Source organism: Ahaetulla prasina, chromosome 2 (assembly GCF_028640845.1).
Source record: "Ahaetulla prasina isolate Xishuangbanna chromosome 2, ASM2864084v1, whole genome shotgun sequence".
NCBI classification, from domain to species: domain Eukaryota; kingdom Metazoa; phylum Chordata; class Lepidosauria; order Squamata; family Colubridae; genus Ahaetulla; species Ahaetulla prasina.
In genome coordinates, this window is record NC_080540.1 from 249,117,721 (window position 1) to 249,144,239 (window position 26,519).

The 26,519-nt window shown below is 42.0% G+C and overlaps 2 protein-coding genes across 3 annotated transcripts in view; both read left to right on the top strand.

The window, feature by feature from the left end:
- DTWD2 (DTW domain containing 2) overlaps positions 1 to 26,519 on the top strand; it is a 97,290-nt gene that overhangs the window by 37,955 nt on the left and 32,816 nt on the right. The gene's annotated exons all lie outside the window — the stretch shown is intronic.
- LOC131191317 (uncharacterized) overlaps positions 9 to 26,519 on the top strand; it is a 42,498-nt gene continuing 15,987 nt past the window's right edge. Inside the window, exon 1 of the mRNA XM_058169345.1 lies at positions 9 to 8,565. Coding sequence (XP_058025328.1) covers positions 2,567 to 4,288 — 1,722 coding nt within the window. The 5' untranslated portion in view covers positions 9 to 2,566 and the 3' untranslated portion in view covers positions 4,289 to 8,565. The remainder of the gene's footprint in view (positions 8,566 to 26,519) is intronic.

Sequence of the window (26,519 nt, forward strand, 5' to 3'; positions counted from 1 at the left end):
GTGTTGGAGCAGTTCTTTGCACTATTTAAAATATTTGTAATTCTGTGTTCATGCATACTTTTTCTTAAATTTAACATGCCTCCCCCTTCCATATATGCATGCAAAGTCTTTGTATCTGATCCTTTGAAAAATCCTTTGAAAAAAAATCTTCACATTTTAAAAGTTCATAGCATATGCTTTATTTCCAATTTTTTTAAAAAATGGAATATAGCTGTTGGTTTAAATACATATTTTTGGTACATCTGCCCATTCCTCAGTTGATGAGCTGTCTTTATCTCAGTTATCCCAAAAGATCTTTTTTTATTGGATAAGGACTGGTTCTGCTTACAGACCAGCTTCTATATAGATGATAAGCTTATAGTGCGTATGATATTTAGATACCATAAAGGTAAAGGTAAAGGTTCCCCTCGCACATACGTGCTAGTCGTTGCTGACTCTAGGGGGCGGTGCTCATCTCCGTTACAAAGCTGAAGAGCCAGCACTGTCCGAAGACGTCTCTGTGGTCATGTGGCCGGCATGACTCAATGCCAAAGGCGCACGGAACGCTGTTACCTTCCCACCAAAGGTGGTCTCTATTTTTTCTACTTGCATTTTTATGTGCTTTCGAAACTGCTAGGTTGGCAGAAGCTGGGACAAGTAACGGGAGCTCACCCCGTTACACGGCAGCACTAGGGATTCGAACCGCTGAGCTGCCGACCTTTCGATCGACAAGCTCAACGTCCTGAGCCCCTGAGCCCTTAGTTAGATACCATAGGCATGAATATATAATCATAGGCTCCATCATACACTTTTTCACTCTGGGATAGCAATAAAGCATTATCTGAATTGGCTTATGTGAATTAGGATACGTTTTATTGATGTTTTATTCTTTATGTTTTCTTACTAGCCTATCTCTAGCAATGGAAATAATATATAAATAGTGGTGACAGTTAACTGAAGAAAAATATAACCAATTACTTTATTTATATGGCAAAGGAAGGCCATGGTCTTGATCATTATAAGTTTAGATGTGCACATTTTATACTTGATGGCAGATGAAAGCTGCTAGCACTTTTGCTATTTGAATTGCTCTTTTAGAAAAGAGCATAATTTGCCCTTTCGTAAATGTGTTTCATGATTGATATAAAGACAGTAGTCCTACTGTGATATCGTAATAACAATTTAATGTCTTCAGCGTAGAGCCTTTATTGGAATGATATTGCGTGACAGGATTAATTTTGACTTTTTTTAATAATGTTGTACCAGATTGTGTATTTTTGTGGTATTGCATTTTGGCTGATACATGTGACAATTTTAGATTTTCATTATGTTCTTCAAATTAATGAGTGTCATAAGAGGAAGAATTGTCATTACTTTATGGATCATGAACTAACTTCACTTTAGTCATATTTTGACTCTTCAAGAATTCTAATTCATACAGTCTTAAGAAAAATCAGATCATTAGTCAAGTTACCAAATAATCCTTCTAGTTCAGGATAGATATTTTGCCCTGTATTCTATTAGGAATACACTAAAAGGAATAGAATTAATTAGTCTTAGAAATTATAGTAATATTTTTTTAGAATGGTTAACATAGTGTCTTTTAAAAAAACATTATTTTCTCTTTCTTTCCAAAATGAGTATGGAAGCTTTTTAAATGTTAGAAATACTGGTGTAAAGTAAAGTAAAGTTGTGATATGTAATAAGTTATTGAATTGCATTCCTTGTTGCTGGCTACAGGAGAATCACTGTAGTTCAGGTTTTGCACTCAAGCTTAGATGACTGACTCATTTTTAGTTTCCATCCTCAGCAAAAGGTCCAATGGATGTTCTCCTGTACGCTGCTAAGAGAGTCCAAAGCAATGGGTTGTTAACTTCATCTGATTGGCCTGAGACTGAGTTGAATTTGTTTAAACACACCTCCTCTTCCTGTTTAGCTCCAGTTTATTAACTCAGTCGGCCATAGAGAGACTACCTCCTTTAGCTCCATTGCTTTTGACTCTTTTACAGCTCATAGGACTTCAAGAAATATAGAAAAATTCTTAAAAAAAGTTTTTAAAGTGCCCAATTGTTTTTCTTCGACTGCTGGGAGCCGGAGCGGCAAGGAAAGAGGCTCGCGCTTCACGCGCAGCCCAGCGCCGCTCAGCTGAGCCGCCTGAAGGCTGGCGGCCATTTTTTTACACTCCAAGCCTCTCAAGCCTCGTGGAATTGCCGGATTGAGGAACGGACATCGCTGGACCTCACCAAATTGTAAGTGGAGGCCAGCGGAGCGCAGGAGAAGCTGTGGTGTCGGCTTCACGCTTGCAGGGTAGAGATAAAGATCCGTGGTGTCAGAGGCTAGCTCCCCCTGCCAACGCTGCAGTAAAAAGGCGCTTTAGGAGCAGTGGTGCCTGCTTCACGCCATTTGGGGACCCCCCCCACGCAACCCCCCAGGCAGCTTTTGAATGCTTTGAATCCAGCTGTGGTGTCAGCTTGGTGCTAACTGGCCCTTATTGTTTGATCTTATTCCAGGATTCTCAGATCAGGGCCACTATATTATTGGGCATATATTCCAAGGCCTCTGATAACCACTAGGCCTCATTTCCAAGATGGCGGATCGCAGCAGATCTCCTTCCCGGGCTTCTGCCTCGCCCTCCCAAGGACACCTTCCTAGCGTGGCTCCTCCCCCTCACAAGAGCAGATCCAAATCAAGGGCTTCTGCCACCAAATCTAAGTCTTCTACTTCTCTCCAAACCTCTGCTGCTGCAGAGAGAGATGCCTCAAGAAGACAACAGGCCTTGGATAGGCAATTTGATAAAGCAAAACAAAAATTAGCAGAGGAAGGCAGGGAAACTTCTGTTCCACTAACTGAAGATTCTCCTCTATTAAATCAGCCTGGATGGTCTCCCACTATCCCTAGTGGTTCAGGAGAAGACCAGGAAACAATTTGTACAGTTTTTGGAGATTCTTCTAGATCCATGCCTGAGCCTCCACATCAGGCACCTTCTGCCACCTTCACTCCCACAGCAGCGGGAGTCTCCTACAGAGAGGACAGTATCCCTGCCATTCCTCAGGATATACGTCATCTTATCATGCAAACCATTTCTCAAGGCATTGACAATGGCTTCACTCAGAGAGGTTTCCCAGCTCCATTCCCTTCGGGCAGCTCTGACCAAAGACTCCATTCTGATAGCCACCCACCCAGACTACGCGCACTGCGCACACGCTCTCCAACTCCTTCACACCATAGTGAGGATTCCTTTTTGCGGGAGGAAGACATAGCAGAGTATAACCTGTCTGAAGACGAAAAGTCTGCCCCAGACAAACCTGCTCCCACCGGCCTTTTTCGCCATGAGCTTTTCTACACATTACTACAGAAGGCAAAAGTTACAGCCAACAAAGTTACAGCCTTACACCAATCTGAGGGAGCTTCAGATCCATCAGACCCCAACAAATTCCTCTTTACTGAACCAGTCTCAGAGCAACGGGTAATTCCTTCACCCAAGCTCTTCTTAGACACCATCCAACGTCAATGGGGTCACCCTGGTGCCATTCCTATTCCTAGTGGCTCAGACAAAAAGATGTACACGACGGATCAAGATCTTGAGGACCTCCTCAAGGTTCCTACCGTAGACACCCCAATTGCCACTTTGGCTTCTTCCTCCAACATTATTCCTTCAGATGCAGCAGAGGGTCTCCGGACGGAGGACCGCAGAGCGGAACTCTCCACCCGCAAAACCCATCAAGCGGCTTCCTGGGCTATCAGATCTGCCACAGCAGCCTCATTCTTTGCTAGAACCTCTTTGATATGGCTCAGACAAATGCAGGAGAGGATTCCTCAGGATGACTCCAGATTACATCAGGACATAAATAAATTGGTAACGGCTGCTGAATACACTGTGGATGCCACCCTTAATTCTGCAAAATTTGCATCCCGAGCCCTTGCCTCCAGCATCACCTCCAGGAGGCTGTTATGGCTCAGACAATGGCAAGCCGACATGAAGACCAAATGGCGGTTAGCGGCTGCCCCATTTAAGGGTGGATCTCTCTTTGGTGAAGCCCTAGACCCTATTTTAGTTGAGGGAAAGGACAAACGTAAGATCCTTCCCTACGTCTCTAGACATTCAGACAGACGTCCTTCTCTTCCTTACCGCAGACAGCCTTTTCGCACCCAGGATCCCGTGTTCCAATCCCCAGCCTATCAACGTGCCTTCCAACCTCCCCCTGACAGGTTTCAAGACAGACAGTCCTTTCGTGACAGGACCAGGCAATCCCAGACCAGACGTCCCTCCCGTGGATCAGGCTTTCGACCTTATCGCAGGAACAAATGACTATCCTGACCAGGATCCCATCGCCGGTCGTCTCACCAAGTTCGTCCCTACCTGGTCCCACACGACAACCGATGCCTGGGTACTGCAAACCATCACCCTTGGTCTCTCCCTCGAATTCAATTCAAATCCTCTGAGGAGATTCATCCAATGCCAGATTCCCAAAGAACCCACCAAGAGGGCTCAAATGGAAGACGAGATTCAACACCTGCTGTCCATCAGTGCCATAGAACCGGTTCCCACGCCTCACCAGGGGACCGGCTTCTATTCAATTCTTTTCCTAGTGGACAAAAAATCAGGCGGCACCAGAGCCATCTTAGACCTGAAGCAACTGAACCTTCATATCAAATATCGCAGATTCAAGATGCACTCCCTCAATTAAATCTTAGGAAGCATCAGAAGAGGGGACTATCTAACATCCATTGACCTCAAGGAGGCCTATCTACATGTACCCATCAGACCAGCCCACAGACGCTTTCTCAGGTTCAGTTATGCCGGAGCCCACTTTCAATACAGGGCCCTGCCCTTCGGTCTATCTTCCGCTCCTCGTACCTTCACCAAGATTCTGGATGCTGTGGCGGCCCACCTTCGCACAATTCCAGTAAGAATGCAATGTTACCTGGACGATATATTGATTTTGTCGTCTTCCGCCCAGCAGGCGTTACGGGACTTACAGGTAACAATTCAATCCCTACAGGATCACGGCTTTTCGGTCAACAGAGCAAAGAGCCATCTAGTGCCTACGACCGAAATTGTCCATCTGGGAGCGAGAATCAACACCAGATCCTGCCAGGTGTTTCTTTCCCGAGACTGTCTCCTCAACATAAGAAACATGACAAAAAAGGTAAAGGCACTCAAGAGGGTTCCACTTTCACTGCTCTCACAGTTATTGGGAAAGATGGTCTCTTGTCTGTCGATCGTGCCCTGGGCACGTCTTCACTCACGACCCCTACAATGGTTACTTCTCCCACACCAAAGAACAGGCAACAGCCACACCGAAATCAGAATTCCTCTGCCCCCAAAGGTCAGAAAGTCTCTACAGTGGTGGCTGTCTCCAGCCCTGACAAAGGGCTGCTCATTCCAGGAACATTGCCATCTTGTCCTCACCACGGATGCAAGCCTCTACGGCTGGGGTGCCCACCTATTAGACCAGGTGACTCAGGGTCATTGGTCCCCCAACGACCTCAAGAACGACATCAACTGGTTGGAAATGAGAGCTGCTCATCTATGTCTCAGGTACTTCCAAGCGCAGCTATCAAACCATCATGTGCTACTGCTGACAGACAACACTACCACGAAGGCCCATGTGAACCGTCAAGAAGGCACCCGATCCCGCATATTGATGAAAGAGGCTGCAGCCATAGGCTTGTGGGCAGAAAAACATCTTCTCTCACTACAGGCAGCCCACATATCCGGAGTCGCCAACACACAAGCGGATTGGCTGAGCAGGACGACCATCGATCAATCAGAGTGGCAACTGCATCCGGATCTGTTTCTCACGATCACGATCAAATTCGGGCAACCCATAGTAGACCTCTTTGCCAGCCCGACCAACAAACAACTTCCAAGGTTCTTCTCCAGGTTCCAAACCCCAGGAGCAGAAGGAACAGATGCCCTACAATGTCAGTGGCCCCGGGGCCTTCTTTATGCCTTACCCCCGACTCCCCTTCTGCCACGGGTCATACGAAGGATCTTGGAACAGAAGGCAGAAGTTCTCCTCATAGCCCCTTACTGGCCTCGACGGAGTTGGTTTGCGGATCTGGTGAGCCTGTCCGTCAATCCACCTTGGCGAATTCCACCGGATCAGATTTCTCTACGCCAAGGAGCCATTATCCACCCAGAACCTCAATGTTACCAACTAGCCGTCTGGCACTTGACAGGGAAATACTAAGGAAAGAAAAGCATTCCAGGGGGTCATCTCCACCCTTCTGGCTTCTAGATGCCCATCCACAACGCGTATTTATGAGGCCACATGGTCATCATTCCATCGCTGGTGTCTTAGACATCGAATAGAACCTACTTCTGCCTCCATTAGACATATCCTGCAATTCCTCCAGGACGGATTGGACAAGGGTTTAGCCACCAACACCATCCGCCGGCAGGTTGCAGCTCTTGCCACTGTTTTATTCTGTGACGGGACCTCCACAGTTTCTCAACACCCCCGTATCCGACGTTTTCTGAGGGAAGCTTACAATCTGCGACCGCCTCCGGTACACAGATACCCTACCTGGGACCTAACCCTTGTCCTTCAGAAGCTTACGTCTTCCCCTTTTGAACCCTTGAGCTCCTCCAGTCTTAAGCTCTTAACCTTTAAAGTCGCTTTTCTCATAGCCATAACCTCAGCCCGCAGGATCTCCGAGATCACTGCCCTTTTGGTCAGGAAGGACTTATGCATTTTTCACTCTAACAGAGTCATTCTCCGTTTAGACCCTACCTTTCTTCCTAAAATAAACACAAGCTTTCATAGGTCTCAAGAAGTCATCTTACCGGATTTTTGTCCTCATCCCAAGCATCCATCGGAGCGTCGATGGCACACGCTGGACGTAAGAAGGGCCCTGCGTATTTACCTCAACAGAACAGCTCCTTTCAGGAAGACAGAATCCCTATTTGTTTCCTTTCAACCAAGGGCTCTGGGCACCAAAGTCTCCCCATCCACCATAGGCAGGTGGATAAAGGCCTGTATTTTCATGGCCTACGACCAGCAGAAACACCATCTTCCAGGCCACATCACTGCACACTCCACCCGCAGCGCGGCCACCACAGCTGCCTGGGCCACCCAGGCCTCTATCTTGGACATTTGCAGAGCAGCCACGTGGGCCTCTCCTTCGCCATTTATTAAAAACTACAAGATGGACCAATTTGCCTCAGCCGAGGCCTCATTCGGACGGAGGGTCCTGCAGCGAGTTCTTCCTGTTGCTGAGTCTTCCTAATCTTTCTTTTCCCGCCCTAGGGATATTTAGCTTGGGTATATCCCATTGCTTTGGACTCTCTTAGCAGCGTACAGGAGAAGGAACATTGGCTTACCTGAAGGTTCCTTCTATGTACGCTGCGTGAGAGTCCAACCCCTCCCTATTTTACTTATTGTTTTTTTCTATATACAGGAATCTGGAGGTTATTGTTCCGTTTTTTCCAGTTTTCAAATTGAGTTCGTCTTCTCCAATACCGCTTCTTCATTAATAAACTGGAAGTAAACAGGAAGAGGAGGTGTGTTTAAACAAATTCAACTCAGTCTCAGGCCAATCAGATGAAGTTAACAACCCATTGCTTTGGACTCTCACGCAGCGTACATAGAAGGACCTTCAGGTAAGCCAATGTTCCTTTTGACCTAGTCACTGTCTTTCAGCCCAAATTATTCTGCAGAGTTGTTATGGAGAAAGGTGAATAAAGAGAGTGATATCATTGCTGCCTTAAATGCCTGAAAGAAAGACCGTAGAATAAACAAATGAGAGAAATATTAAGGAACAGTAGCTTCAACAATGCAGTTGGGTTATTCTTATTTGAGCTTTCATTCAGTAGCCCACTAATACAACTAAATGGCTTTGTTAGGACTGTAGTAATCATTGAAAAGATTGGCATGCAGGAAAATAGCAAATTGCTTTGTTGCATTTCATGCTCAAATCTGAATTTTAAATATTATCAAAAAAACTGCCCAGAAAGGATTTGAATTGTCCAGAAAGGTTGTGTCACTGGCTTATTGATAAGGAAGCTCTTTCATGGTTATTTCAACATCTCTTAACCTGAAATAGTACCAATTTAGCTATTTCAATTGACAGCAAAACATTACTGTCAAATATAAATCATCTTTCTTTGTCTATAAATTTCTTTAATCACTATTATGTACTTTGAAGCTGAAATATTAGAAATTACATTAAATAATGAAAACACAGAAATATGAATCATTTGCAAAGTTTCCAATAATTATATTTTTAAAATACATTTTATATATGAAAAGGAACAATTTGCTGTTGGCAGTAAAAGTTATTGGTGTTTTTTTTTAATCTGAACGGCCAGTACATTTAAAGAGCATCTTTCATGACTTGTTTCTTTTAACACAAAATATGTATTATAGTACTATAATTATTCATATTATTGCACTATTTTGTCTGTGAATGTGTATGTATGCACATATGCACATACTGTATATGTCCTTGACTAGAGTATTGTAATAATAAGATCCCTTACAATTGGTAATTCTTGTTTTCTCTAGGGAATTACCTGTTTACAAAATAAGTTTTCATTTTCTGCCATCATGTATATACTATAAATGTGAAGTAATTGAAGTAAGTTCTCTTTTTCTCAAATAGTTTGTGTCTATAAACAATGTCATATAAAATCTAGGATCATTGCCACAAATCTCACAATGATAAGAACACTGGAATGAAAAGGCATGTTTGATCTGCAAACATATGTCAAAATACAATCATTTTATTAATTATGTAGCATACTAAGTATATACTTTTAGTATATACTAGAAGTAGCAATGACCATATTCCATTCATAATAAATATTTCTATCATTCTATGCTATTACTTTCTATTTTATGTATTTATTTTAATATAATGTTTTATCTGTTATTTGTTATGAAATGGAAGATAAGCCAGAAATAAATTTTAAAAAGTAGTAAAACAATTACTTAGTATGTTAATAAACTAAATGTTGTAAATGTTGTACCTTGATGAACGTATCTTTTCTTTTATGTACACTGAGAGCATATGCACCAAGACAAATTCCTTGTGTGTCCAATCACACTTGGCCAATAAAAATTCTATTCTATTCTATTCTATTCTATTCTATTCTATTCTATTCTAAATAAGTATGCATTAATGTTACTGTTTTAAACATTCTGATACAAAAACTTTTGTTCTATCTTAACATAGATGAAATGTAGTTATTTATGATATTACATATAGACTAGAATCTTAGAGGTAGAAGGAAAAGAGATAGTTATAGACCACTAAAACTCAACATCTAGGACTCTGATTGCTGATTGATCTTGTGTCAATATAGATAAGTAACCTTAAATACTTCTATTTACAGTGTAAATCAATGGTAGTCAACTTGGTCCCTAGGCCCACTAGTGGGCGTTCCAGCTTTCATGGTGGGCGGTAGGAGTTTTGTCTGATACTGCAGCACTTTCCTTTTTTTTAATTTAATTGATTTTTTTTTAAAAAATCATAGCATTATTTAAAAACATTTTCATTAGGTTTTCATAAAATTCCCCATGACAATTTAAATTTCTGAAAATATACTATTTGTATCGCCCGCATATAAGTTTAGTTCACGTTATGTAAGTGAAACTAAATGGCGCTATAGTGCAACCGCAAACAAAGCAGCCTCATCCCAGAATAGTTCATGCATCTCCCCCACCACCACCCAGCTGTAACAGACAAGCAGAGCTGGTAGCCGGCGCCCCACCCCCCAAACCCAATCCACGATGCACAAGAGACATGCGCAGATGACGATACATGGTGCATTACTGTGGAACTGGTGGGTGGTTAGAAAATTTTGCTACTAACAGAGATATAAAAGTGGGCGGTAGGTATAAAAAGGTTGACTACCCCGGTGTAAATAAAGCTAAAAGACTTACTTTGCTGCCTCCAATTAATCATTGAAAACCATCCAATACTCTATTAATGCTTCTGCTCTGAAAATTTTTGTTTTCCAAACCTCAGAGCCCTAGAGTAATAAACTTGCAGAAACAATTTGAGATAGATAGGTCTTCTTGTCTTCATGATGATATAAATGCTATTATTGCTACAGTTCTAAACAAGGTGTTCAACGCACAGTTTCATTTAATTTATGAGATCATCATAATTCCATAAATAAATCCCATAACCATGTGCTCAGGCTTTCTCTCTCTCATTCTGTCTTCTTCACCCCAGGTTCCAAATCCTGGGCATTTTTATCCCACCTTCTTGAGTTTACAGACTTTTGACTTCTCTTTCATTAGCCTTAAAGCTTTCTGCTATCTATCCTTTGCTTATGAAACAGCTTTTTATGTTCTGCATATCAGAGTTTTTTGTCTCACCTGGATTCTTATACCACCTCTCCACCTATGTTCATTTCCCTTCTCTCTTTTCTAGGCTTTCTATAAATTATTGTTGATATTTATATGCATAGGTTTGTGTAGTGGTAAACCAAAAGCCAAGTTAAAATACAAAACATCCATCATAAAAGTCCTCTTCACAGCAGAAGCTAAGCATCCAGTTATTTTTGATAAATGATTCTAGGTAGGCCAGCTCGGTATTTGACATAGGGCAATGGCATTATGCAGGAATCTATGCTCCAAGAATTAATAAATAATACAGACACAAAATCAGCTGGATGAACTACAGAATCTGTACTTTTATCTTAACCCATCAATAGAGTCTGCATATTTGGCAAATAAACTCTGAAAATGAAGGTAATTGTTGCTATTACCCCAACTCATGATTGTTTGAGGGATTTTAATATTGTATTATTTGTCAATATTGACTGAAAATAATTTTGTTTTTGCAGACCCCAGAGCGGGTCTTGTAGGAAATACAGGGGGCCTAGGAACACATTTTTAGAAAGCCTGATTCCCCTGTGCGCTGCTTAGAGAGCCAAAGCAATGGGTGTTAACTTCATCTGATTGGCCGGAGACTGAGTTAAACATACCTCCTCTTCCTGCATAGCCCCAGTTTATTAACTCAGTCAGCCATAGAGAGACTTATCCTCCATTAGCTCCATTGCTTGGACTCTTTAATCAGCACATTTAGGAATTAAAATTTGGAAAAAGTCTACAAAAATCTTCAAGAAACCTCTAGAAGCATTTTTCTTCCGCTGGGAGTCTGGATAACGGCAAAAGAGGCTCACGCTTCGCACGGAGCCCAGCACCGCTCAGCTGAGCTGCCAGAGTGGGGATGGCCATTTCTCTTCCTCCAAGAGCCTTAGAGCCATGAGGGATTGCCGGATCGCTGGATTGGACATATCTGGATCATCATAACTGTGAGTTGCGACCAACGGAGCGCAGGAGAAGCTGTGGTGTCGGCTTCGCGCTAGCAGGGATAGAGGAAAGATCCGTGTTGTCAGATGCAAGCTCTCCCTGCCTATGCTGCGGTGGATAGGCGCTTAGAAGCTGTGTTGTCAGCTTTGCACCATTTTGGGATTGCCCACTCCCCATGCAGCTTTTAAAACGCTTTCAAGCTGTTGTGCCGGCTTGGCATTGATGGATCCTTCTCTTCTGATTCCTATTCCAGAATGTCTGGATCTGGGGCAGGGGTGAAATCTAATTTCTTTTGCTACCGGTCCTGTGGGCGTGGCTTGGTGGGCGTGGCCTGGTAGTCATGTAACAGGTTGATGTGGCCAACTTGTAAAATGTGGTGAAACTTGCTTAGCAACCAAAATTTGGGACACAATTGTGGTCATAAGCTTTCTTCCTTCCTTCCTTCCTTTTTCCTCTTTCTTTCTTTCTTTCTTTCTTTCTTTCTTTCTTTCTTTCTTTCTTTCTTTCTTTCTTCCTTCCTTCCTTCCTTCCTTCCTTTCTTCCTTCCTTCCTTCCTTCCTTCCTTTCTCTCTCTCTCTCTCTCTCTCTCTCATTCACTCTCTTGTCTCTCTCTCTCTCCCTTCCTCTTTCTTTCTCTTTCTGTCTGTCTCTCACTCTCTCTCACGCAAACAAACACACACACACACACACACACACACACACACAACCTGACCTAAACAGAGCCCTTCCCAGGGAGTTTTCCTGCCGGGATGCTCCGGGCAGCAGCAGCAGCAGCAGCAGCAGCAGAGCTTGCCTGGGCTCCCCCCACAATCCCAGAACTGTGCTGCACCGGGGAGTTCTCCCACGTGGATGCTCCCGGCAGCAGCAGCAGCGGCAGAGCTTGCCTGGGTTCCCCCGCCATCCCAGAACTGCGCTGCAACATGGAGTTTTCCTGTGCGGCCATGGTGCCAACGGTGGCAGTGGCGGCAGAGCGCACCCTGCCCTTCAGGGACCCAAAGGTGGGTGGCCAGGCCCAGAAGCGGCGCGTTCTCCATCATGGGCTGGATGTGGGGTGGGGGGGAAGGCAAGTGGGCAGCAGTCAGCCAAAGGCTCCGCAGAAGCCAAGCGCAAAAGCCAAGCATGCCACGCCCAAAAGGCAATTGAGCCTTGCAGGTGCCCCTCAGGCTGAGCACAGTGGGTCTCCCTCCCCCCCCACTGCCAGCATTGGCTTACCTTATAGAACCTGTCCCTGCAGCCCTGCCATGCTTTTTTTGGTTTCTGCCTTCCACGTGGCCTTCCGCTTGCCTGCCTTCACACATGGCTGCGGGCCGCAGATTGGTTGGGGGGCGTTGCCAGCTAGAGATTGCTACTGGCTCCCCGAGCCAGCCCCAATCTCCGCTACCTACTTGGCCGATCCGGTAGCATTTCACCCCTGATCTGGGGCAATAGAGAGGAGGGAATTATTTCTGAGGCTTTTCCTAATTACCTGGTCTCTAATCCAAGATGGGGGATTGCAGCAGGTCTCCTTTCCAGGCTTCTGCCTCATCCTCCTAGGACATCATCCAATGTGGCCCCAGCCCCTTCAAGGAGCAGATCCAGTTCAAGGGGACCCTCCATCAGATCTAAATCTTCAACTTCCCACCACACTTCTGCTGCTGCCGAAAAGGATGCCTTGAGGAGGCAACGTGCCCTGGACAGGCAAATTTGATAAAGCTAAACAAAAATTAGCAGAGGCCTGCAGGGAGGATACTGCCCCTTTTGAGGGCAACAGAGGTTCTAGCTCTTCATTGCAGGCTGAAACCTCTCACCAGCCCCAGCTAAACCAGCCTGGATGGTCTCCCCCCTTTCCCAGAGGTTCAGCAGAAAACCCGGAAGCAGTCAGTGCAGTTTTTGGAGAAACTCCTAGACCTATTCCAGGGCCACCACATCAGGCACCATTTGTCATCTTCACTCCTATCGCAGCAGGAATCCACCAAAGGGAGGACAGCAATCCTGGCGTCTCCCAAGAAATCTGCAATGTCTTCATGCAAACTGTTTCTCAAGGCATTGCGACAGCCTTTGCTCAGAGAGGCATCCCGGCCCCATCCCATCTGGGAGCATGGGCCAAAGGACCCATTCTGAGAGCCATCCAACCAGGGAACATGTGCAACAAACCCGTTTCCACTTCTCCCTCTCACCATAGTGAGGATTCCTTTATGGGTGATGAGGACATGGCAGACTTCAACCTGTCTGAGGATGATGAGTTTGCCCCAGACAAACCTGCTCCTACTGGGCTGTTTCCTCATGAGCTCTTTTACACATTATTACATAAGGCCAAAACCATGGCCAATATGGGGGTTGCCTCACGGCAGTTGGGGGAAGCCTCAGATCCGTCAGACCCCACCAAATTCCTTTTCACTGAACCAGTTTCAGAGCATCAGGCAATCCATTGCCAAAGCATCAAAGGGGTCAGCCTGGTGCCATCCCTGCTCCCAGTGGTTCAGACAAAAAGATGTACACGACAGATCAGGAACTTGAGGACCTTCTCAAGGTCCCAACCGTAGATGTTCCCATGGCCACCTTGGTCTCTTCTAACATATTGCCTTCAGATGCATTGGAAGGCCTCCAAACTGAAGATAGAAGGACGGAACTTTCCACCTGCAAGACTCATCAAGCGGCTGCATGGGCCATTAGATCAGCCACAGCAGCCTCATTCTTCGCAAGAACCTCCTTGATCTGGCTCAGGCAAATGCAGGCAAGGGCGTTTCAGGATGACTTCCGATTGCACCAGGACATCAACAAATTGATTGCGGCTGCTGAGTTCACCACTGATGCTACTCTTAATTTGGCTAAATTTGCCCTTGTTTCCAGCATCACCTCTAGGAGGTTATTATGGCTTAGACACTGGCAAGCTGCCATGAAAACCAAATGGAGGTTGCGGCTTCCCCTTTCAAGGGTGGTTCCCTCTTTGGGGAGGCCCTGGATCCTATTTTAGATCAAGGGGGAAGAAGTCATTCATTCCACTGCCGCGAATAACTGCGCATCCATCCCTTCCATCAGGAGCCGCCTGGCCATCTTTGCCAACTGATGGGAGGAGATTACATTGGATGCTTGGGTCAGGGGGATTGTAACTTCTGGCCTCTCCCTGGAGTTCCTCTCTATCCCCACCCGAGGTTTTTTATACGCTGCCCAGTGTCAAGAGACACAACTAAACGGGCCCTCATGGATTCGGCCATACAACATCCTTTAATCATTCAGGCTATTCAGAGAGTACTTGAAGACCAATGAGGGCAGGGGTCCTACTCAATTCCTTTTGCCATTCCCAAGGCCTCAGGAGGATGGAGACCAATTCTGGATCTAAAAAATCTGAACCTCTACCTTATCTATAAGCGATTCAAAATGCAGTCACTGCAATCAATTCTTGTTGGCGTATGGAGGGGCGACTTCCTTGCTTCTGCTGACATCGGAGGCCTAAATGATTTTACCCTTACATCAGAATTACCTTAGATTTTGTTATGCAGGTGTCCACTATCAATATAGGGCATTGCTCTTTGGCCTCTCATCAGCGCCTCGGGCGTTTACCAAGGTATTGGCCACCCTGGCTGCCCACCCACCTGTTCCTGTGTGGGTCCAATGTTACTTAGATGATATTTTAATCCAGTCTTCCTCTATCCATCAGTCTCGGAAGGACCTCCAAGTAACTATCCAAACACTTAACCACCATGGATTCTCCATTAATATGGAGAAGAGTCTTTTGACTCCATCAACCCATCTGCTCCATCTTGAAGTGATTATAGATTTCATTGAAGGAAGGATGTATTTGTCCAAGGAGCAACAGGACAGTATTAGGGACCTAGCACATAGGGTCCAAAGAGAGTGCAAGGTGCCCTTAGTACTGCCCTCGCAGCTCCTGGGCAAGATGGTGTCCAGCATAGCCATCACACCCCTGTGTAGGGACTTGCTTATATTCCAGAAACCTTCAGTGGTTTCTTTACCTTTCCAGAGGGCAGGCAAAAGCAGTTCACAACTCAGGTTCCTGGTTCCCAAGAAAGTCCATCTTCAACTGGTGGGGATCTCTGGCCATCACCAAAGGATGTCTCTTCCACGAGTCACAGCGCCTGGTAGTAACAACAGACACCAGCCTCTTCGGGGGGGGGCACATTTTCAATCACACATGGCTCAGGACAGATGGAGCCATCTGGATCTAAACCAGAACATCCATTGGCTAGAACTACAAGCTGTGCATCTGGCCCTCCTTCAATTCCAACAGTTGGTCATGGGCAAGCACATTTTGGTGCTAACCAACAATGTGGCCACAAAGGCATACATAAACCGTCAGAGGGGCATTAGATCCAAATCTCTGATGTTGGAGGCCAATAGACTGGGCCTTTGGGTAGAGCGGCATCTGCGCTCCTTGACGGCAGAGCACATCTCCGGAGTGTCCAATGTGCAGGCAGACTGACTCAGCCGGACCCTCTTCCGGGACCTGATGCACCGTTTTGGCATCCCAGAGGTAGATCTGTTTGCCACCCAGGGAATTCGCAATTCTCGAGATTTTATTCTTGGTTCCCAAGAGGGGGTCAATGCCCTGCGCAGCCCGTGGATGATAGGCCTCCTTTATGCCTTTCCCTCTAACCCTCCTTCCAAAGGTCATTCGGAAGGTTCTGGAGGAGAGGGCGGAGGTCCTGCTACTGGTCCCACATTGGCCCACAGTGGTTCCAACTGACCACCTGGTGCTTGAGTGCTGTGCTCTAAGGGGAGACAATTTTTCCTCCAGGGTCATCAGGACTATTCAGGCCTCCCGACGACTTTCCACCTAACGTATTTGCTCCACCATTTGGCAAACCCTTTGTAGCCGGTGTGGCAAGATTGGGGTTTCTCCCCCTGCAGTTTCGATAGCCCAGATCCTGGACTTCCTACAGGATGGACTAGATAAGGGGCTATCACCCAACACCATCTGGAGGCAGGTGGCTGCTTGTCCTCCATACTAACTTGCAGTGTCTGGAGTCTCTTTCTCTGCATCCCACTGTTTGGAGATTTCTAAGGGAAGCAACTAATCTATGTCCCCCAGTAATACACAGGTACCCAGCTGGGACCTGTTTAAGGTGTTGAACTCTCTCACTGGAGCCCCATATGAGCCATTACGATCCGCCAGCCTCTGCCTCTTATCCTGTAAGGTGGCTTTCTTGGTGGTATTACATCAGCCAGGCAGATCTCTGAGCTAGCTGCTCTGTTGGTTAGGAGTAACCTATGTGTGTTTCACTCAGGTCGTGTAGTGCTGCGGTTGGACCTTTCTTTCTTATCCAAAGTAAACACTGCTTTCCACAGGGAGTGGGAACTGATTTTACCCAACTTCTGCCCTAACTCGATCCATCTCTTGGAAGAGTGCTGGCACACTTTGGATGTGTGAAGGGCTCTCCGCATCTATCTTAAATGAACTGGCGATCTGAGGAAGACAGGGTCACCATTTATTTCCTTTCAGCCAGTTTCTTTAGGTTCCGGAGTCACACCTTCCACTATTGGCTGGTGGCTTTGCCTGACCATCGCCAAGGCGTGCAAACTGCAGTCCCTGCTGAGATCCATGCGAGGGATGGCACATTTGCCCCGAAGTGCAGCTACAACGGCGGCATGGGCCACGCAGGCTTCTCTGGAGGAGATCTGCAGGGCAGCAACCTGGACGTCGCCTTCTCCATTTATCAAACGTTATAAGTTAGATATATACACCTTGGCAGAAGTGCATTCGGCCACCAAGTCCTTCAACAGGTCCATATGGATGGTGAGGTTTCTGACCAGACTGTGGCCCACCCATGATGCAAGGGACAGTCAGCTTTGGTACGTCCCATTCCTGTATGCTGTCTCCACCACTGTGGAGAAGGGGCATTGGTTCTACCTGACACGCTCTTTCTCGTTGGGTGGAGACAGCATCCAGCACCACCCTTTCCATTGACTGGTCTTCACCTAACAAGATTATTGTAATTCCAACACATCGAGTCTGTCACTTCAGAGTCGTCAAAAGTTGGGAAGCCTTGGCAACAAGGGCATGGCTTAATAACTTTGACAGACTCAGTCCTTCAACTGAACAGACGAGGACAACCCATTCCTGGATGCTGTCTCTACCCAACAAGAAGGAACATGTCAGGTAAGACCAACACCCCTTTTCTAAATGAGAAATGAAATGAACTGAACTGATAAAATTATAATACAGGTAGTCCTCAACTCATAACCACAATTGGGTCCAGAATTTATATCAACAGTCATTGCAATCATAAGTCAAATAATAAATAAATAAATAAATATTTATATAAATGTTATGTATATATTTATAAATAAATAAATAACAACAGAGTTGGAAGGGACCTTGGAGGCCTTCTAGTCCAACCCCCTGCCCAGGCAGGAAACCCTACACCATCTCAGACAGATGGTTATCCAACATTTTCTTAAAAATTTCCAGTGTGGAGCATTCACAACTTCTGCAGGCAAGTCATTCCACTTATTAATTGTTCTAACTGTCAGGAAATTTCTCCTTAGTTCTAAGTTGCTTCTTTCCTTGATCAGTTTCCATAAGTTCCATCAGTTTCAAATCAGACTCAATTTTACGACAAAGTTTACAGTGTCATTAAGAAAATCATGTGATTATTAAGTGAATCTTGCAGTTAAATTAATCCAGCTTCCACAATCAGTGTTTTAATCAGCAAATTATATCCTGGAAGGTCTGGTTAGGCTGACTTTAGGGAATGAGGTCCTGTTCTGCTGCATTTAGCAGGCAAATGTATATGGAACACAAATTCAAAGGCCAATCAAAAGTTGCTTTTGATTTGATCGTTGGAAACTTCTTTATGAGACAAATTCCAAAATTCCACTGTTGGCAGATGTTTACTGTTATTAATATCCAGACTATATTAAAACCCCAGTCTCAGGATTAGATTCAATCATACAGGGCAGCTGGACTAGTTTATTACTAGTTTATTATAGGAATCCATATCAGTAGTGCATTTCAAATCCTGTCGCTACTGGTTCGCTTGTGGGCACGCGTACGCTTCTGCGCATGTGCAGAAGCATCCTGGTGGGTGGGCAGAGCCTCCCGCCTCCGCTACCAGTTCACTTGACCAGGTTGAACCGGTAGCAACCCACCACTGATCCATATGTACAATGAAGTTATCTATGGAAATAGAAAACCTGCCCCTTTTATCTTCAGTTCTAAGATTCAGATTATGGCCTTCATTTTTACAGCCTTTCTAAGTTAATGTAATTTTGGCCACTCCTTTTAAAGACTTGAAGCTGATAATTGTTGTCCCGTGTTTACAAAATGCTGGTTTCTGGCATAAAAAAGTTTTTATTTCATCATGTTCTATCCAAATACCTACAACCAAGATCTGAAGAGATGCTCTGGCTCTCTTTGAAGTTTGTGAATAGCTATTAATAGTGAAACAGAGGTGGATCATCTCCACAGTAGTACTTATGGTCTGGGATTACTTCCACTCTCATGCCTCATGCCTCAACACTGATATGCTTTAGGCATCTTTTTACATTTAGCCTTTCCTAACCAATAACTCATGCTGATTTTTTTTGTTTTGCTTTTAATACCCCCCCTTTTACAATTTCCACCCTTGAACAGTATAAAAATGCTTATAGTAAGTAAATAATCATGATCTAAATTATTTCAGAAAGATATTCTGTACCTCTATAAAAAGAATGAAAATAAGCACTTCTCATGCCTTAAATTATATCATAGTATTATGAACAGGGAATTAGATCACATTTGCTAATGTGTGAAATGCCTTTAACTATCATTAAGGCAAATCCCAAATGCATTTGCACTGAATTTAATGTCACTGAATTCAGTGGAATTTATTTCCAGAAAAATATACTTAGAAGTTCAGCATTTGTGCGTTTTTCCTCCCCCTTTTTTTTGATCTTAAAGATTTGAATAAAGTTAATGAAGATGATAAGATTTCTAATTTCCAAAAATATTTTTTATAAAATAGACTTTAAAAAAAAAGACTTGCAATAATCTATTTCTAGTAAGAATACTTTTTAAAAACAAAACTTAAATGTATACTTCATCTAAGCGAGTTCACAGGTGATTTATATTTTGTTTTCTATCTTCATGGCCAAAGCTATCAAGGCAGGAGCAAAGAGCTTGAGATGAGACGAGACTTTCATCAAAACGTGGTTCTGACCTCCATCTCCAAGGCTGAGAAACAAGCAGCAAAAAAATCCATGGCCATCTTAGGGCAGGAGAAAGAGACATAAGATTTAAATGCTGGAGCTGTTATAAATAGGAGACTTTATTATTTGATTCTACAATAGATCATTTTTGTATCTGTAGTATAAGCAATAATTTCCATTTGAGCCTGAATTTTTTTTTTATTATTCCATTGTTCATTTCTGAGTGCTGGTTTGGTTTGTAGAGAGGGTGAAACTGTTACATTGGAAGCAACAGTATTTATTTATTTACTTACTTACTTATTTTACAAGTAGTCCTTGACTTATGACCATAATTTATTCTAGAATTTTGGCTGTAAGTCATTGCAATTGTAAGTGAAATAACCACATGACTGGATTCAATTTTATTTTATTTTTGGTTTATAATATCAAATACAAAATACAAAAGAAAATAGTAGGAGAAATAGGGGAGGAAAAAGGGAAGTGAAAGGTGTAGAAAAAAATGAGAAAAAGAAAGAAAAGACACTGGCTTCTGACTCCCTGTGATGCAGTAGAATAAGATAATAACATCAAACCTCCCAAAGGTGCTTTTTCAAGGGGCAACTGTTGCCGCTTGAAAAAACATCTTTGGGACAACCATGACTTGTATGACTGAGAATCTCCATAGACAACATCAAATCTCAACTTTTTCTTTTACGTAATTTTTACGTAGTTTGTTGTTATAGAAATGTACTAGCCATTTCTATAACAAACCTATGTAATTGGTAAAAATCAAAGTTTCATTTTTTCCCACCTCAAGTACAAAGTCCAGAAGAAGTTTCCAAATAGAAACAAAAGTAATTGTGTTTTTTTCTTTAATCAAAGTACTCAGTTTAGCCATCTCTGCTAACTCCATCAACTTTTGCACCATTTTTCCATTGTGGGAATCAAAGAGTCCTTCCAGTAATCTTGCTGCCCTCAATATCTAAATCTAAGTGCCAAAGCCCACTGCAACTACATAGCAAAAAAGGCTCCAAAAGTTATAAACCTAATTTTGTGTAGCTTCTTTTCCAAAAACTACACTACTAACCAGAGCATACAAAACATTTGCTAGACCTATCCTTGAATACAGCTCACCTGTCTGGAACCCATACCACATCTCTGACATTAATACAATTGAACGAGTCCAGAAATGTTTTACAAGAAGAGTTCTCCGCTCCTCTGTAAACAACAAAATACCTTATTCCGCCAGACTTGAAATCCTGGGATTAGAAAACAGAACTCCACCGACTCCGACAAGACCTGTGTTTAACACACAGAATTATCTATTGCAATGTCCTTCCTGTTAAAGACTACTTCAGCTTCAATCGCAATAATACAAGAGCAAACAATAGATTGAAACTTAATGTTAACCGCTTCAATCTTGATTGCAGAAAATATGACTTTTGTAACAGAGTTGTTAATGCTTGGAATACACTACCTGACTCTGTGGTCTCTTCTCAAAATCCCAAAAGCTTTAACCAAAAACTGTCTACCATTGACCTCACCCCATTCCTAAGAGGACTATAAGGGGCGTGCGTAAGTGCACAAAAGTGCCTACCATTCCTGTCCTATTGTTTCCTTTCATTGTATGTGCTTGTATATAATGTTGTGACAAAATAAAAATAAAATATATATATAACATCAAAGTTCCATTTTCTCCCTCAAGTCTTTTTCCATTAAACCTAAAGGAATGGCTGGGTGGACTTGACATTAGCATTTGAACTACTATAAGGCCATGTATTTGCCATACACTAAATAAATAAATAAACCCAAAATAAAAGTTTCTGGTTTTATCTTTATATTCACTTTGAGAATATTCTGTATTAGGATGTGAATACTACTCCAATATTTTTTTGCTTTGTCCATGTCCACCATAAATGATAAAAGGTCACTTCTTTACATTTGCATTTCCAACATTCATTTGAAATAACTTTATACATTCTTGACAGTGGTTGAACTCAATTTTATGACCATTTTTACAACGATCATTCAGCAAATCATAAGGTTATTAAGCAAATCATATGGTTATAAGTCCAAATCATCTTATCCATTGGCATTTTTTTGCCAGAAAACATCAACAAATGTTGCAAAATATAATCACATGGCCGCATTTTTGTAAATGCAAGCTGGTTGCCAAGCCTCTGAAATGTGATCATGTGACCAAAGGGGTGGTGCAGCAATCATAATTTCCAGGACAGATTTTAAGTAAGAATGAAAGACAGACTTTTCTTGTAGTAATTTTGAACAATTAAGCAACTAATTGTAAATCAAGAATTACCTGTACTTATCTAATTGCAATATGTTTGAGTTCTAGATTTTAGTTTGGATTTCACATATTTTGCTGGTAGTATGCAATCATTTGGCCTATTTTTTTACAAAGTATAGTATAGAATTTTAGAATTTATCTGTGTATTTAATATTATAGATTAATTACCCTTATTGTATTCAAAATATATGAAATTATATCAGATATGTGTGTTCATATTACATTTATTGATATACTTTATATCAATATTTATATTATGTTTTGCAGATCACAACTTTAGCATTTGCAGTCATTCTACCAAATTGCAATTACCTAGCAAATGATCATATTTAGATTAATCAATAAACACCTCCATTGCTATCATCTACATATTGAGAGTCACCAGGCTCACTTGTTGCTTAAAATTAATACTTATGTATTAAGCAAACCTTTTGTTATTAATTTCATGATGGGGTCATAATTTATCTCTTTCTGAATAATTATAGTTTCTATTTGCATAAGTATAAAGATGCTGGCATGGTGCATTCTGTCTTGATTACAAAATGAAATTTAGAGGGATTTTTTTTTTAGATAAACAACGTATTTTATTTTGTTTCTTTAATTGCTATTGGGGTGCCTTTATAGGAATCTTTTTCAATCAGTGATTGAATTGAATTGAATTGAATTGAATTGTTTACTTACTTACTTACTTATTTACTTACTTACCAACCAAAGCAGCGATGAAATCCAGCCGGATCTATCCGGCTCGTGCGAACCGGTAGGGCTGGTGGCGGCAGGCTCCGCCCACCCTCCAGAATGTCATTACGTCCCGTTTTTTATCCTCTGTGCATGTGCAGAAGAGGCATGTGCAAGCATAGCGAGTGCACGCATGCTCACATTTCCGAACCGGTAGCGAAGGTAAGTGCATTTCACCACTGAACCAAAGGGTTTAATTCTGACCATATATGTGGGAGATTATGCACAAAAGAGATTGGTATAAGCCATGAGGATATTATTGTATTAGTAGCAGCACAATATAGACAAAATGGAGTATAAAAAGATCTTTTCACTTTATTGGAGCTATGTTTGGAAATAATTGCTGTTGTATGAGAAAAGGTAGGTTACAACTAACCTCTTGACATCTTCTCTAATCAAAAAAGACAGGAAAAGAAATGTTCCTATAGAAAATGTTTGGTGACCTTTATTTCATATCCATTCATTTTATAGAGATAAAAATTTTCAAATTTAAAAAAATGCAAAGAAACCCCAATTCTTTAATTCTTTAATTAGATGTATTCTAAAGCTGAACATTTATGAAAGGTCAGCATTATTTTTATTAAAATATCCTCCATTCTGTTAATAAACAAATTCTTGATCCCAGCTAATGTGAAGCAAACTGTACAGCAACGAGAATATTTACTTCCTGCTCATCTGATCACTTCATTTTGCTCCTTGTGATTATTTAAAGAGATGTTAAAGTTGTGAACCCTTTTGAATTTTTAATATTTCTGCATAAATACGAACTGCCATCTTCATTATATTTTAATCTCTCTCTCTCTCTAAAGGGTTATATCACAATTCTTTTCTTTCTATGTTCTGTCCTGCCTAATTACCAAACTATAAAGTTTATTTCTTTTTAATGCAAAAAGTCCATAAGAGATTCTCAGACATCAGTAAATGTAGATATTAATTCCTCCATTGTAGGTCCAATATTGCTAAATCTTTCCATCTCTGTATAGGCATTAATCTTGTTCCAGTTATCTTCTTCTTTTTCTATATATGTAAAAAAGGATCTATGTATATATATACGATCCAGCATAACTCTCGAGCAATTTCAACCAAACTTGGCACACAGATGACTTACTCTCTGGAAAAAAATACTGTGGGAGTAAGACTTCCCTAACACTCTTGGGGGTATGTGTGTGTGTGTGTGTGTCTGTTTGTGTGTGTGTTACAGCCTAATACTAGAACGCCTGGGCTGCTGAAATGAAAAGGAATGAACTATATCTATAGTGTCAAATCACAGTACCTTTGACAGTGATAGTGTGCATTTTGTATTCAAGTTCTGTTAAGATAGAGCCTGTTGTGCTTTAAAATGGCTTCTAATGTACATCACAATGGAGTTGCCATGGTAACGGCTTCACAGTCCTCCATAAGGGGGTTCCTTCTAGTAAGGGGATTTTACTATAAACCCCCTAGGGCCTCAGCTTCAGGCAAAGAGGGCAAGTTTTTGGGGACCTGCTAATGCAGATAATCACCTCAAAGGCTGTTCCCTGTAGAATTTTTCCCAGGCTGTTGGCCAGGGCAATTAGGTCTCTAATTCTCTAATACAGGATTGGGATAAATAAATACCCGGGCAATGCTGGGTTATCAGCTAGTCCTATATAAAAACAGTGTTCCAAAACTTTTTAAAATTATTTATTCATCAGTCCCAAAAGAAAAAAGTATGGTTTAACTGAATATTAGTATTTAAAATTCTCTGAATCATTACATTTATGAGCCCAACATTTTCCACCTTTTTTACCTGTATACAAAGCCCAGCAAATGATCCTTCTTGCTCGCATTTCCAACATAAATTTAAACAACCTTTATACATTCTAGATAATTTTTCTGGTGTCATATACTAGTGGAACATTATTTTATAAAAAAATATTTTTAAGATTATAACACAATATAAATTGTATTACTTTAAACCATATATTGTCCCATTGTCCCATTTGTGTGTTATACATTCTATCTTTTTTTCAAATTTCAATAAATGCTTATACATTTTAGCAATTATATGCTAACCATTTGTTCACAATTCTGTTTCAAATTCTCATATTGTTCAATACCATGAATTTATATTTTTTAAAATATTTTTGATAACTGTAAATAAAAAAACTATTGACAGCTATGTGCCTTTGTCATCAGTTGCTGTCTTGATTTTATTTTATATTACCTTTGACAAAATTACGCTATTTTGCAACATGTTAACCATTTATCTTTGCATATTATTTGTAGTCTATAAAATGCTTCTTGTGCTAAGAGCATGGAGATGCTTTCACGCACAGCCGGAGTTTGTATCTATTCAATTTTCTCAGTATGGCACATCTACCATTTTTGAAATTTACATTAATCTTGACCTTATTATATCGCAAGTGTCCATGCTATCCAAATCTCAGTTCATGTTTTTCTAACTCTTAATAAAACACTTTTAATCAGCAATGCTCATTCTTTCCTACAACCCCAAAGAATAAGCTACAGAATATCAGAGCAGGTAGACCTAATTCTCTTTTTTCTTTTGCATCTTTATATTTAACTGTTGGGTTTTTCCCCTCTGCATATAAACTTAGTTATTGTTTAAAGGGTACATCAATTGTCAAAGCAGGTATAATCTGAAAAAGAAACATTCCAAGAAAAATATTTATCATAAACATTTTCTCCACCAGTGATAATTATAATTTCTCCTATCTTAGCATGTCCTTTTTAAATTCATTCCATATTTTAACATAATTGTTTTTAAATAATTTACATTTACATTTACATTTGTAATAGTGATACTCAAATATTTATATTTATAGAAATATTTGCTATATAGCAGTATATAGTAACACTTAGACTTGTATGCTGCTCCATAGTGATTTACAGCACACTCTGGGTGATTTACATTGTCAGCATATTGCCTCAACTATCTGTGTCCTCATTTTATCAATATTGGAAGAGGATGGAAGACTGAGTCAACCTTGAGTCCTTTCAGGATTGAACTCCAGGCTCTGGGCAGAATTTGCAAGCAGTACTGCATTCTAACCACTGCCACAAGGAAAAAAACCTAGCAAAAAAGAAAATTCTTTTCATCTTCCAGAATTTTTGGCTTCCTTACATTGCTACTAAGTTTGAAAGAATGATCTTTCTGATTATTGTCTTTCCAGTATTTTTTACAAAACGCATTATCTATTGTGGGAATCAATTTTGGAGTAATACACCCTGAATATATCGTTAGATATTGAATATGAATGAATATGAATATTTTAATTTGTATACCGCCCTTCTCCCGAAGGACTCAGGGCGGTGAACAGGCAGATAAAATACAGATACACACAATAGTTAAAACATCCCTTAAAAAACTAATTTAAATTTGCCCAAATAATAAAATAACATACACCCCCATAAAATTACAAAACTTTAAAAACCCATCAAATCCAATTAAAATTTAAAGGTAACAATCAAGCTAGTCCAGCCATACGAAATAAATAAGTTTTAAGTTCGCGGCGAAAGGTCCTAAGGTCAGGTAGTTGTCGAAGTCCGAGGGGAAGTTCGTTCCACAGGGTCGGAGCCCCCACAGAGAAGGCCCTCCCCCTGGGGGCCGCCAGTCGACACTGTTTGGCTGACGGCACCCTGAGGAGTCCCTCTCTGTGGGAACGTACCAGACGATGGGAGATAGAAGCCGGCAGTAGACGGTCCCGTAGATAGCCCGGTCCTAAGCCATGGAGCGCTTTAAAGGTGGTAACCAATACCTTGAAGCGCACCCGGAAAACAACAGGTAGCCAGTGCAGTCTGCGCAGGATAGGTGTTATGTGGGAGTTCCGAACCGCTCCCTCAATAACCCGCGCAGCCGCATTCTGAACTAGCTGAAGTCTCCGGGTGCTCCATGTAGAGAGCATTGCAGTAGTCCAGGCGAGAGGTAACGAGAGCATGAGTGACTGTGCATAAGGCATCCCGGTCCAGGAAGGGACGCAACTGGCGGATCAGGCGAACCTGATAAAAACCTCTCCTGGAGACGGTCGCCAAATGATCTTCAAAGGACAACCGACCATCCAGGAGTACGCCCAAGTTGCGTACCTTCTCCATTGGGGCCAATGACTCACCCCCGACAGACAGCCGCATCTGCAGCTGAC